The sequence below is a fragment of the Mustela putorius genome, unplaced genomic scaffold, assembly GCF_011764305.1.
Source record: "Mustela putorius furo isolate JIRA1106 unplaced genomic scaffold, ASM1176430v1.1 tig00003853_pilon_pilon_pilon, whole genome shotgun sequence".
In the NCBI taxonomy this organism is placed as follows: domain Eukaryota; kingdom Metazoa; phylum Chordata; class Mammalia; order Carnivora; family Mustelidae; genus Mustela; species Mustela putorius.
In genome coordinates, this window is record NW_025422005.1 from 31,491,274 (window position 1) to 31,507,829 (window position 16,556).

At 37.6% G+C, this 16,556-nt stretch overlaps 1 protein-coding gene across 18 annotated transcripts in view; it reads right to left on the minus strand.

Annotated features, from left to right (window-relative positions):
- SCMH1 (Scm polycomb group protein homolog 1) overlaps positions 1 to 16,556 on the minus strand; it is a 169,897-nt gene that overhangs the window by 110,939 nt on the left and 42,402 nt on the right. For 12 of the 18 annotated variants that reach the window (XR_006601730.1, XM_045064309.1, XM_045064314.1 and 9 more), the window contains 2 exons: positions 8,750 to 8,818; positions 8,297 to 8,320 (listed from right to left, as the gene is read on the minus strand). Coding sequence is in view for 15 of the 18 variants with exons in the window: in XM_045064309.1 (XP_044920244.1) it covers positions 8,297 to 8,320; positions 8,750 to 8,818 (93 nt within the window). In the remaining 3 variants the exon portion in view is untranslated. Of the gene's footprint in view, positions 1 to 44; positions 746 to 2,937; positions 3,021 to 8,296; positions 8,321 to 8,749; positions 8,819 to 10,321; positions 10,478 to 16,556 lie in introns of those variants that run through there. The other 6 variants (XM_045064310.1, XM_045064308.1, XM_045064311.1 and 3 more) reach the window with 4 other exon arrangements.

The following is a 16,556-nucleotide window of genomic DNA, read 5'->3' on the forward strand; positions in this document are numbered from 1 at the left end:
TGGGCTTTAGAGCCTCTCAAAGTTTGAGAAACACTAATACCCACCTAGAGGTGACCCCATGATGGTGCAGGGAAGATCCCAGAGACTCTCACAAGCTAAAACACCATAGCAAACCAACATTTCTTCAAGTTTCCTCTGCAGTGGAGCAGCACAGGGCCACTTTGGACCATATAAAAAGCACTAGATGCTGGGAATAAAAATGATTCGCTGAATGATGAAATCTAAATCACTTCAAAGATGATGCCAAGACTTTAAACTCTATTGACTTTATAGCTTCTATTTTAAAACTGGTCGCTTTCCCACCATCCTTAAGCAAGCCAAACAGATTTGGCTGGATCACAGTCAGTTCTGAACCACTTCATGAACTCGCCAGTGATTAACTATCTAAAATATAGAGTCCATAGGGTAAATGAGATAGATATTTCCTGGAATCAAGATTGGAGGAGCTTATCAGAATGTAATAAAGAGTATGCACTTATCTGAAGAATCCTTAAAGCAAGGAATGAATACAGTTCATTACTATTTGCTGTTAGGAAAAGAAAACACTACAAATTACTATTCCATTCTTACAAATAAAGGATTAAGTCCAATAGCAAGTCTGGGATTTGAGTGCACTGCAATTCTTGAAAGTCCAGCATCTATGGCCACACTGTCCATTAAAACTTTCTGTAATGATAGAAATGTTTTGTGTCTCCAGTTAAGGCAGCCACTAGCCACACATAACTACTGAACACTTGAAATGTGAACGAGGAATTGAAGTTTAAATTAATTTGATTTAATTTAAATTCCTACATCTGGGTAACAGCTACTGTATTAGTGCAGATCTAGAGGTTTGGTCAGTCCAAACCAGTTTGGGTAACTGCTTGTAGTAGCTTGAGCTTTGACCGCAAGCACCCAAGAGACTGGTTTTAAAAATTATGGCAGCATCAGGGGTACCAAAATAATTAGGATATTAAATGCAGTTCTCTATTACACATCAATTATGGTAATCAATCCCTGTTATATAGGCAAGAAACCTCACATCTTTCTCCCTATAGAGAACACCCTATTACCAACTGAATGAAAAGGAATCTCCTTGTTAAAAAGCAGTTCACCCACTGTGATTGAACCATACCTAGATTAGCGTTTTTCTTAAATTTTACTGCTTAGGCATCCTAAGGCTTTGTCTCTTAATTTCAGGTAAACTGAGATGAATTGACTTTTTCTGACACAATAAGAATGCCTGAGCACCTGCTGTAATGCCCATAGTGCCATCAAATCTACTACATCTCCAACTACACACACACATACACACAAATAGGACAGGCAGCAAGGTGCAGATCAGGGAGAGGTTGGCAAACTTTCTGTAAAGGACAAGACAGTAAAAATTTTACTTTTGTTGAGCCACACAGTCTCTGTCATAAATACTCAACTGTGTACTGTAGCCTGAAAATGGCCACAGGCAGTATATATATGAATGAACAGGGTTGTGTACACTAATACTTTATTTATAAAAATAGGCAGTGGGCTGGATTCACCAACTCCTGGCATATTATTATTGATTCCCAAATGTTACTTATCATCAGACTCTCCTAAATAATTTTTCTCATTTCTTTAAATAGAGTTTTAGGCCCCAGCTTCAGAGGTTCTTATTCAGTAGGCTTTGAGTGTGGTCTGAAAAATCCGTATTTTCAAAGGTTCCCTAAGTAATTCTGATTCACATCTGTGTCTTGAGATTACTGGTGTAGTTAGGAGCATGTAATATTCAGAGTCAGAAGATGCTGGATAAAGTCTTGTGTGTGTGTGTGTGTTTTAAGACCTTATTTATTTACAGGTGAGAGAGAGAGAGAAAGAGAAAACATAAGCAAGGAGGAGGGGCAGAAGAAGAGGGAGAAGCAGACCCCTGCTGAGCAGGGAGCCCAATGCAAGGCTAGACACCAGGACCCTAGGATCACGCATGACCTGAGCTGAAGGCAGACACTTAACCAACTGAGCCACCCAGGCGCCCCTAAAGTCTTATTTCTATAACTATCTTAGATAAGTTATTTAATCCGTCCAAGCATTAGTTTACTCATCAGGATGGAGATAATATCTATCATGCAAAATTGTACATGTACGCACTCATTCATTCAATAAATATTTATTAAACTTCCAAGTACAAAGGCACTGTATTAAATGTAAGAGGAACAAGATAGACATGGCTCCTAAATTCATAAAGCTTGCAGTTTAGTAATAAGCAGCGATATTAAATAAATAATAACACAAATAATCTGGTACAATTATGATCAATGTAAGTTAATGAGGTAGTATAGGTTGCCTTGAGAATGCAGAATGGGAAAAATCTAATCTGCTACAGGGGTCAAGGATTACTATGAAGATTAATATTATTAACTCATTTAAGTATAATGTTTTATCATTTACAGAGTGATTTCAATTATTTATTCAATTGATGTTTGAATATTCCTCTATGTGCCAGGCAGTATTCTCTGTACTGGCGTAAGACAGGAGGTTCCTGCCCTCATGGAATTTACATTCTGGTGCATGATGAGGCACAATTAACTTATAACCAAATAAATAAAGTAATGAGTGATAAGTATTTGAAGGAAATAATGTACTACACAGAGGCTGGTAACTATCTTAAATGGTGAAGTTATGGACAGATCCTCTACACAGGAAACACTGGAACTGAGACGTTACAGGTAAGAAAAAGCCAGTCATCTCACTTATATTACCGAATAATGTTTATGAAAGTTTTCTTTAAACTCTAATCCGTACCACTTGATAGTTATTATTAGGAAGTAAAATCCCTGCCGTGAAGAGAATTACACACTACAGAGAAGTAAAATTCCCCAAAATTGAAATTCCCCAAAATGTAAAGCATAAGGATCCAGCAAGGTGAATGCATGAATCCTCTTCTCTAATACTTATTCATTCAACAAATAGTTATTGCACACCTACCATGTACCAACCCTAGTTCCAGGCACTGGTGATATATAGCAAAGAATAAAATAGCCAAAGTCTCTGTCCACAGGGAGCTTACTCTCTAAGGGGGAAGAAAAACAATAAATAAACAAATAAATATATGTCAGTTGGTTTAGAGGGCAACAGAAATACTTTTTATATGGCCTTTTTCAAATAAAGAAGAAAGCAAGGTAAGAGGGAAACAGTGCTGACAGGGGTGTGTGTACTATTTTAGGCAGATGGTTAAGAAAGGCATCTTGATGAAGCAATATAAAAATTGAGACCTGAAGCTCCCTCCAGCCTTTGCTTGAATACTTCCAAGGCTGAAAACCCCCTTATTCAGTTATTACTCAACACTACAAATGGATAGACTTTACCCTTTATAGTTGGGCGAAGTCTGCCTTCTTCTAACCTCTACCCATTGGTCCCGGGCATAATGCATACAATCTCTTTCTAAAGATGTCCCAAACCCCTCAAATGCTGCTAATCTGATCTGATTATATGAGGCACCTTCACCCAAGCTGGCTACTATCTGGCCACATTTCTCTACAATAACTCCACCCCATTCCACCTTAAGTACAGAACCCAAATTCCTAAGAGAAATAAAGACAATCATAGTCTTTAGATCAGAAATCCTACTCCAAGATTACTGTCTGAAAACTGTTCCATTGTTTATATGTGCCATAATTCACATTAGTTAACAAAAGTATTTGTTAAATAATCTCAATGGTTATTTGAGTGTTTTCTAATTTTTGATGAGTATTTTTGTACACACATCTTTTAACACTTTGAAGATTACCACTTTAGGGCAAATTCCTAAGGGGGGATTAATTAACAAAGAGCAGACATATTTTATATTTTGATACAATATAATTCCTACCAGTAGTGCTTAAGAATATGTTTCTTATAGTCTTTTTCTTTAATTTTTTTTTAATTTACTTGACAGAGAGAGTACAAGTAGGCAGAAAGAGAAGGAGAAGCAGGCTTCCTGCTAAGCAGGAAGCCCAATGCATGGCTCAATCCCAGGACCCTGGGATCATGACCTAAGCTGAAGGCAGATGCTTAACCAACTGAGCCACCCAGGCGCCTCTGTTTCTTACATTCTTGCTAAAACTGCTTTAACATTCTCTACACTTGTGATAAATCTTACCAGAGAAGAAAAAAAAAATGCTGTTATACTTCTGTATGCAATTCTTTGATTACTAATAAAGTTAAAGATCTTTTTAGGCTTATTAGTCTATTTGTATTTTATTTAATCATTTTTCACTGAGGTATTCTTTAGTTTTCTCAGATTCTAAGAGTTCCATGTAGATTAAAGATATTCGTCCTTTGCCTGTCATGTATGTTGCAGACATTTATCTCAGTCTGCTAGGATTTGCCCTTAAATTTCTCAGTCTTGTTCTTTATGACTTCTGGCTTTCATATCATGCTTTCTTTACTTCAATTTATAAGAAATATTAACCCAGGTTTTCTTCTAGGTTTCATTTTTTTTTTTTACATTTAAATGTTTGTTCTATTTTGAATTTAGTTTGTGAGACAGATAAGACAAAGATGTTGATTTCCTTTCCACCTCTATTCAATAAATGTGCTCATCACCATTTATTGAATAAATCACCTTCTCCCCACTGATTTGAAATGTCACTTTGATGGCGTATTAATTTCTTATATACATTTGTGTTCTGCCCCTCTCATCAGTCCATTCCAGCATGAGGAGCACTTTGTTTCCTGTAATTTCAAAACCAATCTAAACGGAGCAAGTACTTTTCATAAGGCATACCCTCAACCATGCTTTCTTGGCACTTTCAAGAAAGTGATTAATAAGTTATGGCATAGCCAGCACTAACAAAACCAAGTTATTTCAAAATGTCCAAAGTTTAAGTTTATGAGATACACAGTGCTGTTCATTATCAAAGCAGTGTCCATAAGCCTTTTAGATCAGGGGTTTGATAATTTTTAATGAATCAACTAAAGATAAAACACTACGCAAAAAAAAAAAAAAAAAAAAAAGTCTGACTCTCCCTGTTTCTCAGAACAAATCCCATTTCCCAGCTCCTGTAACATCCTATTCACATCTTTGATTTTCATACTCTTCACATCATACCATCATTATTATTTATTTAAGTTCTTTACAGATAGAAGCTATCTTTATTATTGTTTTTTAAATCCTCACTGATTCATTAGTGCCTGACACTTAACACAGGCTCCATAAAAGTACAGTGAATGAAAGTGAGTGAAAAGAAGAAGCAGGTATGCCACAGTGCTACTCTGTTCTGGACTAGTGAAATCATACCTGGGATACTACATTTAGTTCTGGGAGCTATACTTTTGAGAGGGACAGAATAAACCAAACCCTAAATGGTGGCCTAAGTGGTGAAGGGACACAAAACCCCATCACCCGAGGAGCAGCTGAACGAAGGATGAACATTCAGCATGAAGAAAAAAGCAAAGTCTTGGAGCCATTTTTCCATCTATCCATCCAGCAACTATATTTATCGTGTATATCAAAGCACTGTGCGGGGTGCTAGAGATACCCGATCAAAGTATTGTTCTTGCCCTCACAGAGCTTCAGTGAGGGGCAGAGACTAAACTGCCAACTGTAATAAATTATGCTAAGTGCTGTGGTTGGCTAGGAGGGTGCTACAGGAGGACTTGTGGAAGGATCCCCAGAGGAAGTAACCTCTCCTCTTCTAAGTTAAAGGTAGAAGGATAAGCAGAAATCAGTCAAGGAGAAAGGAAATTCTTCTTTTTTTAAAGATTTATTTATTTACTTATTTGAGAGAGAGAGAGAGAGAGAGAGCACAAGCGGGGGATAGGGGGAGAGACAGAAGCAGACTCCCCACTGAGCAAGGAGCTTGCTATGGGACTCAATCTCACGACCCTGAGCTCATCACCTGAGCAGAAGGTAGATACTTAACTGACTGAGCCACCCAAGCGCCCCAACTTATCACTGACTGAGCCACCCAGGCACCCTGAGAGAAAATTCTTTAAGGAATATTATTTAAAAAAAAAAAAAATTTTTTTTTTTCCAGACTGAAAGAAAAGCATGTATAAAGGGCCAGAAGTAAGAAAAGGTAGTTTTAAAACCGAGTATTTTAGTATTGCTAATCGGCAGAGTTAAAAAACAGTAGTTGAGAAAAGAGGCTTTAGATCAAAGTGGTGTTCAGGGGCCAGAGAACCTCCTACACCACGTTAATGAGAAGAGGAAACACGGAAGGTTCTGGGGGAGGAGGCAATCTGTCTGCAGTGTGAAGGACAGACTAGAGGGAAACAAGGCTGGAGGCAGGAAGACTAGTTAGGAAGCTATTCTAATAATCTAGGTATGAGATGGTGGTTCTTCAACTAGGAAGGTAAGAATGGCAGGGAGAAGGCAGTCCCTAACACTTTCTAATAATTAGAGGCTGGTCAGTGAAAAATTGGCTAAAGTATTCTATATTGCCCTAAAAGTTGTAAGTATGATAGACAAAATTTACAAAGAAACAGATTTTGGCCCAATAAATATTTTTCTGAATATGAAGCAAGTTTCTGAGGAGGCTATAAGTCTCCAACAAATTTGAGGAGTTCAAGACAAGGCATTTTTATAAGATACTCAAAGTGTCCAATATTGAAATGCTGAGCCAAGTTAGATTATTTTGAGGCCTCTTCCAATCTCTGAAATTCTAGAAATCTACTGAATTTCATTTCAATTTGATATTTGGGGTTGCTCTCCATGCTCAATGGGGAAATGAAATATGCAGGATTAACTCGACAGCGGCTATGCCTACCTACGCCTGTGCTATGTTAGCACAGCCTCTACTCCTTGCACAAGGAAAAATATACTTTCAAATTTTATGAGTATCCACTTTTCACAATCCCCTATCAACAAAAGAGACTGTTCACAGCATCCCCTGTCACTGAACCATATGGAATTGTCACCATTCATACTAGCAACAGAACCCACACCAGCGGCAGCTCTCACTGAGTACCTTCCATATGCCTACACCATGCCATACAGTGTTCACTATCTCTCATGTTCATTATAACCTGAAAAGTAGGTTTTATTCCCAGTTTAAAGACAAAGAAATAGGCTCAGAAAGACTAACTTTCCCAAAGTTACAAAACTGGTAAGTGGAGAATAGGGATTTGAACCAAGGCCTATCTGAGTCTCATGTCTATGCTTTTTCTACCATATACCAGTGCCTTAGAAAGCTTGAGGCAAGTTTGAAGTCGTTAAAAAGTGATTCTCATTTATTGCTTATCAAGTGCTAAGCCCTTTACCTTCATTATTTCATTTCATTCATTTCTTCAGCTCATGTTCATAGAATGCGTCACTTCAAAGAATATTCCAAGATTTGACTGAGAGTTATATCTAAGGCTAATCCCTCAACAGAATGAAAATAACAATCCCCCAAAGTTGGAAAGTATTTGAGAGTATTTTAAGATGCTTTCACATCCATTAGCTCACATAATCTTCTTAAAATCCCTGTGAAGTAGGGAAAATGGCATTATTATCCCCATTTTCCAAGCTAGAAAACTAAGGATGAACATCACAAAGTTCCAAAGTGCAGCTGGCTTTCAAAGGATCCAGGAGTTCTCACTCCTAGTCTAGTGTTCTGCACTATCTTCTTTGTCAGTGGCCAATAAAAGTAATGTTCTTGGAAGAAAAAGCAAGAGGGAGCATAAAGACACTGATAATAATAGAGCTGAATATGTGAAGCTGCAGTAACAAAATATACAAAAATATCTGAACAAAAACCAATAAAGGCACTAGGATAGTCATACTTATGTTACATAGAGAAAGACTTTAAGGGACTAAGACGACTGACATTTGTTTATGTAGAAATCCTGAAGGCTGATTAAGAATGACTAACATTATTTCTCAAATCCTAGTCCTGAGATACACCCTGTAGGGATGAAAATTAAATGTAGTAGCAGTTTGACTCTTGTTATTTCAACTGCTAATATTTCTGATTGTATTTATTTTAAAAATTTAGAAGATCTTTAGGTTAAACTTCAGTTCAATATATCTCATGAATAATTTCTCTTGGGAAAATCCCTCCAAGTTCTAATTTACGGACAGTCAGGGTTTGCATTAGCTGTGGATTTGGTGAGTGAAGAGAAGCTTCCCGTATGGGCCTCCTTGGACTCTGTGTAATTAACTACTCTCCCCTCCCCATCTTTGTTAGCTTGGTCTGTGCCTCCTGATAAGGAGGGTTTGGCCTGACAGCTGAGAGAACTGGCTGCCTGGGCTCCAGAGGCAGCCGAGCAGAGGACTCGTTACGCATGAGAGAGACAGCACCGCGTTCTTTTCCTAGTCACACTCTAATCTCTGGTTTGGTTAGTACCCATATTCAACAGAAATACAAGAAAGAAATCTTACCTAGTTCCAAGATGTCAGTAGCTTCTATTAAAGAAAAAAAAACGTTACAGTATAAGTCATTGTGACAAACATACCAAAAGGATAAAAAGGTGACGTTCTGGGGTAAAATGAAGACTTGAGAGTTTGTGTAATCCAACCCTCTCATTTTAAAAGATACTGAGTGTGTTATTAGTGCGTTACTAGTAGTTGTGGAATATATCACCCAATTCTGCCTCACTCCCAAGGCTAAAGTCTAAGATGATTTGGAATTATCTGTACTTAGAGTCTAAGTTTCCTGATTTCTGGTTTAAAATAAAGCAAACTGCTTTGGACAGACACCTCTACAAACTATAATATTTGCTTGTGTGTTAGCCAGTGAGTGTTTTGTACCACAGACCTCTAACAACAAAGGTTTCATGGTAAGAGATGTCAGATTAAATTTTCCATGCTACACAGAAGTTTTTGTTTCCTTACCTTGATATTGGGATGCAGACTCTGAAAGGTGACCATATTTGTGTTTTCTAACCTCATTCCAGTCTATATCTGCAGGAAGAGAGAAAACAGTTATGTGAAAAGGAAATGCAAGATTCAATAATTCTCTAAGAGTAGGTATTCATAGTTTTTGATAAAGTAATCCACTTCTGAGATTGTATACTAAGAAAATGCTCCAAAATACAGAAAAAAGGTTTTATTTATAAAGCTTCATTTGGTTTAGTAATAACAAAAAGGGGGGAAACTTAAATGTTCAGAAGGCTGATTAAGATATCATATCAATCACATGACAAAATATTTTGCAGCTATTAAATTTTTATAAAGGTGACATAACAAAACAGGAAAATGTTTAAGACATGATGTTATCTGATAAAATATCAGATCAAAAATTATATTCATGAAATAATCGCAATTATGAAAACAAAGTACACCCTTGCTATGGACTGAATTGTATCCAACCACCCCCTGACATTCTGATGTAACTGTATTTGGAGATAGAGCCTATAAATGAGATCATTAGGGTGAGCCCTAATCTGATAAAACTAGTGTCCTTAAAAGAAGAGGAAATTTGGACACATACAGGGACAAAGAAAAGACCACGTGAAGACAGGGAGAAGACTGACATCTACAAACCAAGGAGAGAGGCCTCAGAAACAAACAATCCTGCCTATAACTTCATCTCTGACTTCTAGCCTCCAGAATCATGAGAAAATAAATTTCTGTTTAAATCACCAGGTCTGTAATCTTTGCAGCCCTAGCAAATTAATACAACCCTACAAAGTTATCACTAGAAAAAAAAAGAAAAGCAGCAAACAGAGCAAATATAAACATCTGGTTATCGTTAGGTGATGGTCCGGTTTCCCCCCATCTTCTAATCTCATTTATTTTTGCATTTTTTATAAAGAGGATAAGTTACTTATATAATGTAAATACATTTTCCTTGTTTGAAACTTTAATCTACTGACCCTATCACTTTCTCACCATCCATTACCCATCATGTTTTTACTTCCCTTCTTAACCAACTCAGATCCTACTGTCCCTCATTAAAAACACTCCTGGGCAAACACTCTTAACTACCTTCCACTTCTTTTTTTGGGGGAGGGGGTCATATTTGCCTGGCAAAGCCTTAGTCTTAACTCTGATTAAAGCCACTTATCCACCTATATACCATGCCTACCCCCACGGCTCACAAGTACTAAAGACAAACAAATGCAAGCTTACTGGACTCACTTTAAACTCATGGCCATAATTCTCAAATGCCACTTAACACCATCTAGAAATCATACCACATTTCCCTACTGTGTTTGCTTTTCCACCTTCAAAAAAAATTCATATATTTTTCCCTCACCTCATACTCCAAATATTCCCTCCCTCACCTTTACTCTTAGGGATGATGTTAATTCAGTGTTCATTGAGAAAACAGAAATAAGGGATAGGAACCTTCTATATGCCACTGTTTTCAGGAAGGTACAGACCTGATCATGTTTAGTCCCCCGTGTACCGTATAAGAGCTGGTCCTCAGTTAGTGTTTAGTGAAAGAATGAATCTACTCACCATCATTCTGTCTGACTGCCCTCCTATTGCTGTGGATGAAGTGCCTAGCTTTTATCGAAAGAGAACGCTCCAGTTCTCATTTCCTCTCATCCTCTCAAGGACTTTGTAAGTATTTCTTTTCTAATAGACCATTTGCACCTGCATTTTTACTGCTCCATCATCTATAGGCAAACTGAAGAGTATCATGCTAAGTGAAATAAGTCAAGCAGAGAAAGACAATCACTGTATGGTTTCACTCCCATGTAGAATATAAGGAATAGTGCAGAGGACCACAGGGGAAGGGAGGGAAGGCTGAATGGGAAGGATTCAGAGACGGAGACAAACCATGAGAGACTCTGGACTCTGCAAAAACCCTCTGTAATTGAGGGTTACGGAAGGGAGTGGGGTAAGTGTATGGGGTAACCAGGAATGCGTATTAAGGAGGGCATGTGATGTGATGAGCACTGGGTGTTATACACAACTAATGAATCGTTAAACACTACATCAAAAACTAATGATGTACTATATGTTGGCTAATTAGACGTCATAAAAAATAAAAACATAAAAAACAAAACAAAACAAAAACCAGACAAACACACAAAACAAAAGAACACCTCCCCTCACTTAATCCCACATATATCCCTCCCGCTATATCCTTCTATTTCTCAGAGGAATTTATTTTAAGATTTGTCTATACCCATTGCTTCCTTACTTCCTCACGTTATTTCCTCATTCAAACAGGGTTTTTCTGTTTACTATTCCACTGAGATCATTCATATATCTAGCATTGGCCTCCTCTTGGAATTCCATGCTTACGTATATGACCACCTATAGGCTGTCTCTACAAGGTTATCAAATCAGACACTTCAAACTTAACATGGCTAAAACAGAATGCTAGCTCTTGCCAATCTGTTCTTCTTTTTTCTTTAGTTTTTATTTAGATTCAAATGACTTAATTTTTAAGCATTACCATAAATTACTCATAATTTATGTATGTTAGTTAACATACAGCGTAACATTAATTTCAGGTGTGCAGTACAGCGATTCAACTCTTCCATACATCACCCAGTGCTTATCACAAGTGTCCTCCTAAACCCCCATCATCTTTTTCACCCATCCCCCACCTACCTCCCCTCTGGTAACCATCACCTTGTTCTCTACATTTACGAGTCTGTTATTGGTTTGTCTCTCTCTCTTTTTTCCCTTTTGCTTATTTGTTTTGTTTCTTAAATTCCACATATGAGTGAAATTATATGAGCTGGAGATGCCATTTATTGGTTTGGGGAAGACTGTTCCTCTTTTTGTTTCCTCTAAACCAGTGAATAGCATCTCCATCACCGAGTTGCTCAAGCCCAAAATCCCTAAAGTTATTCTTGATGCCTCTACTTTCTTCACACTCACATCCACTCAGTAAGCTCTGCTGGACCATGTCCCCAACCCATTTACCACTCTCATCCCATGGCTCACATTCCAGTTCCAGGCACTGTCCCTCTTACTTGGGCCATTCGAACAGCCTGCTAACTAGAATTCCTGTTTCTACTCTTGGCTTACTCCAACCTATTCACCATACAGGGCTCAGAGTGAGCATTTTATTTATTTATCTTTAAATATTTATTTATTTATTTTAGAGAGAGAGTGAAGGGAGGGGGAGAAGTAGTGGGAGAGAACCTCAAGCAGACTCCCCACTGAGTGTGGAGTCCAGTTGGGAGAGGGAGGGAAGGCTCCATCTCAGGACCCTGACGTCATGAGGAGCCAAAATCAAGTCCTATGCTTAATGGACTGAGTCCCCCAGGCCCCCTCAGAATGAGCATTTTAAAAGACAAATCATCTGCTTAAGCATGGCTTCCCAATAGCTCCCCAATGAGTTAAGGTTGCCTTGCCCAGCTATGCAGTATTCGGCTGATCTTGCCCCATATGACTTTTCCCTTTTCCACTATACTCCAGTCACATTGGCTAGTGTTCCACCCAAAGTGTTTGCCTTCTGGATCCTAGTAGGATGTCCCCTGTCTTTCTAGTAACTGCCACGTTTGTTCTCTAAATCATGAATAAAGATTGCAAACTTGATCAGGCTAAAAAATTGCTGACAGAGACAAAAGATATTAGGGTATAACTTAATTTATATTTAAATTTTCAAAAATTATTTTTATAATTAGAACATAGTCTTAAAAATTAAATATACAATATATATTTCATTTATGTACAAGTTTTCACTCTTCTATTGCTTATGTAAAGATGAGCTACTGGTATACACAAAACAGATTTAGGAGCCACAATAAATAGAAAGCAGGTTACAAGATCACTAATAAAACTAATAAAACAATTCAAAAGCAACCAATACAATTTAGGAAAAATATATTCTAGTAAAGAGAAAAAAAAAAACCAGACTCAATGATTAAGCATAATGAACAGAATAATTAAAAAACTTAACTGGCATAAAGCCATCAAATAAGGCCCCACAAGACAATGAAAAAGGAACTTCTGAGAAAAAATATTTGAAACTCCTCACACAAACAAGTGGAACCTGGAAAGCAGTCCCCCAGAGAAGAAAAGGAGACAACTACATTCATTACAAATGACTTAATTTTTAAGCATTACCATAAATTACTCAGAAGATTAGGGAATCATTCCTATATCAATTCTTAAATGAATTAAATGAATCGATCAATTCTTAAATTCAATTCTTCAATCAATTCTTAAATGAATGAAATTGTTAAATGAACAGAATGCTGCCTCTGATAGAATTCCACACATAAAAGAAAAGGAGCTCTTTTTTTCCCCCCCAAAACATTTTAAGATTAATGGCCATGTTTCAAAATACATTATGATATGCAGCTACTATTTTTAAATAACCAGTTTTATTTTATTCTCTCTCCTCAGGCATATGCTCTCTCTTATTTCTTCTCTGGTCGTCCTTCTCCCAGTTAACAGCGACAAATCAGAAACCTGGAGTCCTCCTTAATTGTCTTCTCTCGTCCTCTGGCTCCAACCAGCTATCAAAATCTGTCAGCTCTTCCTCTGAAATTACCGTCTCCTCTGCTCCTATTCTGAGTTTAAGATTTCATTCTCTTTCACCTGACAGAAACAATTACTTCAGTCCCATGTGGGACCCCATCCCTCTCTAATCCATACTCAAGCACTCATTTTCTAAAATACAGATTAAACTTGTCACTACTCCTTTAAAAGTCTTCAAAGATCAAACCCCAGACTGTCTCCATAATAGACATGCCATAGCGCTTTCTGCATCTGGACTTTACCCCCCCCCCCGCCCACTTCTCTACTTGGAAGGTTCCTATTTATTCACCATGGTCCAGGATAAATGTTACTTCATAATGGCTTTCTGGCAACTTCCCTAAGCAGAGCACCATCTCTATCTCCCACTTCTATACCTGCTCCACAGTGTCAGAGCTAAATGCTACTAATCTAGTCAGTATTCCAGGGGCTTGGTACACAGCAAGCACTCAAAAAAAGAAAAAGCGGGGGGGGGGGACAGGAAAAGAACAGTGTCTTTTCACCAAACTCAGAAACAGTTATGCAATGTGAGAAAATCACACATATTAAGAAGTCAATGTTTAAATGCACGCTTTCACCAAGACAATTTTGACATATAAATGGATACTTAGATACAGAATTTATTATAATTAGATATCAATTATTTATACTAAATAAAGCATAATTTAAAATAGATCACTGAAAATTTCAGATAATAGAGTAGTGATTTATATATTGATTTTGGAATTTTTTCCATACAGATTTACTATTTCAATACCTAGGCTAATATTAAAAATGTGCTTGCTATCATTAAATGAGTACAGAGTTTCAGTTTCAGTGTTGTGGGATGAAAGAAGTTCTGCAGATGAGTGGTGGAAATGGCTGCACAACTATGTGAATGTACCCAATTCCACTACAATTAAAAATGGTTAAAATGGTATATTTCAAGTTTATGTCTTCTATCGCAATTTTTAAAGAGATTTTATTTATTTATTTGAGAGAAAGAAAAAGAGCAAGAGAGAGTGCATGAGTGGTAGGGAGGGGCAAAGGGAGAGGGAGAAGCAGACCTCCGCCCCCATTGAGCAGGGAGCCTGCAAAGTGGGGCTCCATCCCAGAACCCCAGGGTCATGATCTGAGCTGAAGGCAGATGCTTAACTGACTGAGCCACCCAGGTGCCCCTTTTATCACAATTTTAAAAACTCAATTAATAAAATAATGGACTTGCATTTCTGGGATGTCAGGAGGCTCAGAGGTTGCCATACCAAATCCATTTCAGATTCAACTAACACCTATCATTACCACATACGAGGCCCAGAACCAGGCATTCTCATACAGATCATCTCAGGTATTACCAGTCTCTATTTGCAGGTGAAGAATAAGACTCTGCAGTTCAGAAAGTTTAACAGTGCCATGGGGGGGGCAATGGTTGGTCAGGCAACAGCAAGGAAAGATACGCAATAATAGTTCACAGATAAAAAACTGAATTGAATTAATGCCTGAATCCTGTTTCTAAAGACTTATTAATTCAACAAACATGTATTATCTGTTATTAGTAAGGCACTGTTGTAGGCACCGAAGATAGATCACTAAACAGATAAAAACTCCTCCTACTCATGAAGCTGACATTCTAAACCAGAGGTTCCAAAAATGTGATCTTTTGACTGGAGGCATCTGCAACAGCATTCATTGCACGGAAGCAGGTTTCAGAATGAGACTTCCTGGCAGTGAGAACCATCCTGCAAAGGACGAGTCACTCATTCTCTAAAGAGCACAGGCGGAAGGCTGGATGGCCACTTATCACCAAAGATGCTGAAACTTTTCCAAGCTGAGAAGGAACTCATGGGTTGGAAAGGGATTAATTACATAAACTTCTAAGATCCTATTCAATCCTGGAGTTCTATTTCACTAAGCAACAAACAATATTATGAGATAGCAATGCATCCACACCTTGTGTACATGTGTTTGAGCACATGCAAACATCCCAACTATGAACTATTTTGCAGTATAAATTATGTCTCATTCTCCTTAACATCTCATGTGTTTCAGTCCATGAAATGAAATGAATGAATATAATGTCATAGGTTTAAAAGACAGTGAATTGCTTCCTATTAAATCTTGTTCAATTTGACATTTAAATTCTATTTCCAATTGACTATTTTTTTTTAAGATTTTATTTATTAGAAAGAGAGAGAGAAAACACAAGTGAGGGAGAGGGAGAAGAAGGCTCCCTGGTGAACAGGGAACCTGACAGTGCAGGGCTTGATCCCAGAACCCTGGGATGACGACCTGTGCCAAAGGCATATGCTTCACTGACTGAGCCACCCAGGTGCCCCTCCAATTTGCTATTTTCAAAATAATCCTCTAAGGCCTTTCCTACTGCCAGATTGAAGTTATATTCATTCACTCTTTAAACAAAAACTCTTTGACTACACATTGGTTCCAGCCCTGTGCCAGGTAATGGGGGATTCAAAAAATAACAAGGTACTCTCCCTTCAGTCTAGAAGAGGGAGAAAGATACCTAAGTAAGTGTGATAAAGAATTATAGGTGCTACATTAAAGTATACAGGGGCTAAAAAGGTAAAGGAGAGGGGAGGGGCCAGTTCTATCTGGGGAGAGGGTGGGAGAAGAAACTAAGGCCATGGAAAAGGAACTGAATCTTGGAGATGGAGTAATAAGAAAAGTGTATCATAGAGAGGGAATAATGTAAAGAAAGAAATGGCGCAATGAAGCATTATGTTAGATCTGCTCTGTCCAATATGGTAGCCACTAGCCATATGCAGCACCTGAATATAGTTAGTATGACTAAGGAAGTGAATATTTAATTTTGTTTTCATTTTTTATTAATTTAAATTCATAACTGACACTCAATACAGTTATAGGGAAAAGTTTTTTTTATTAGTTTCATAGGTAGAAATTAGTGATTCATCAGCTGCATATAACACCTAGTGTTCATTATATCACGTGCCCACCTTAATGCTCATCACCCAGTTACCCCATCCCCCTACCTTGTCTGGAATAAAACTGGGTATGAGTATCTACTTGTTCAATTGAAAATTGTTGAAATCTAAATGCAGATCAAGTATTTCTGACATAACTTGGTGTCCAAATTGAGATATGCTATAACTGCAAAACATACACCAGATTCTGAAGGCTGAGTATGAAAAAAAGGAATGTAGAATAGCTCATTAAGTATTTTTATACTGGTTATGTGTCAAAATAGTATTTTGGATACACTAAGCTAAATAAAGCATATTATTAAAATTAACTC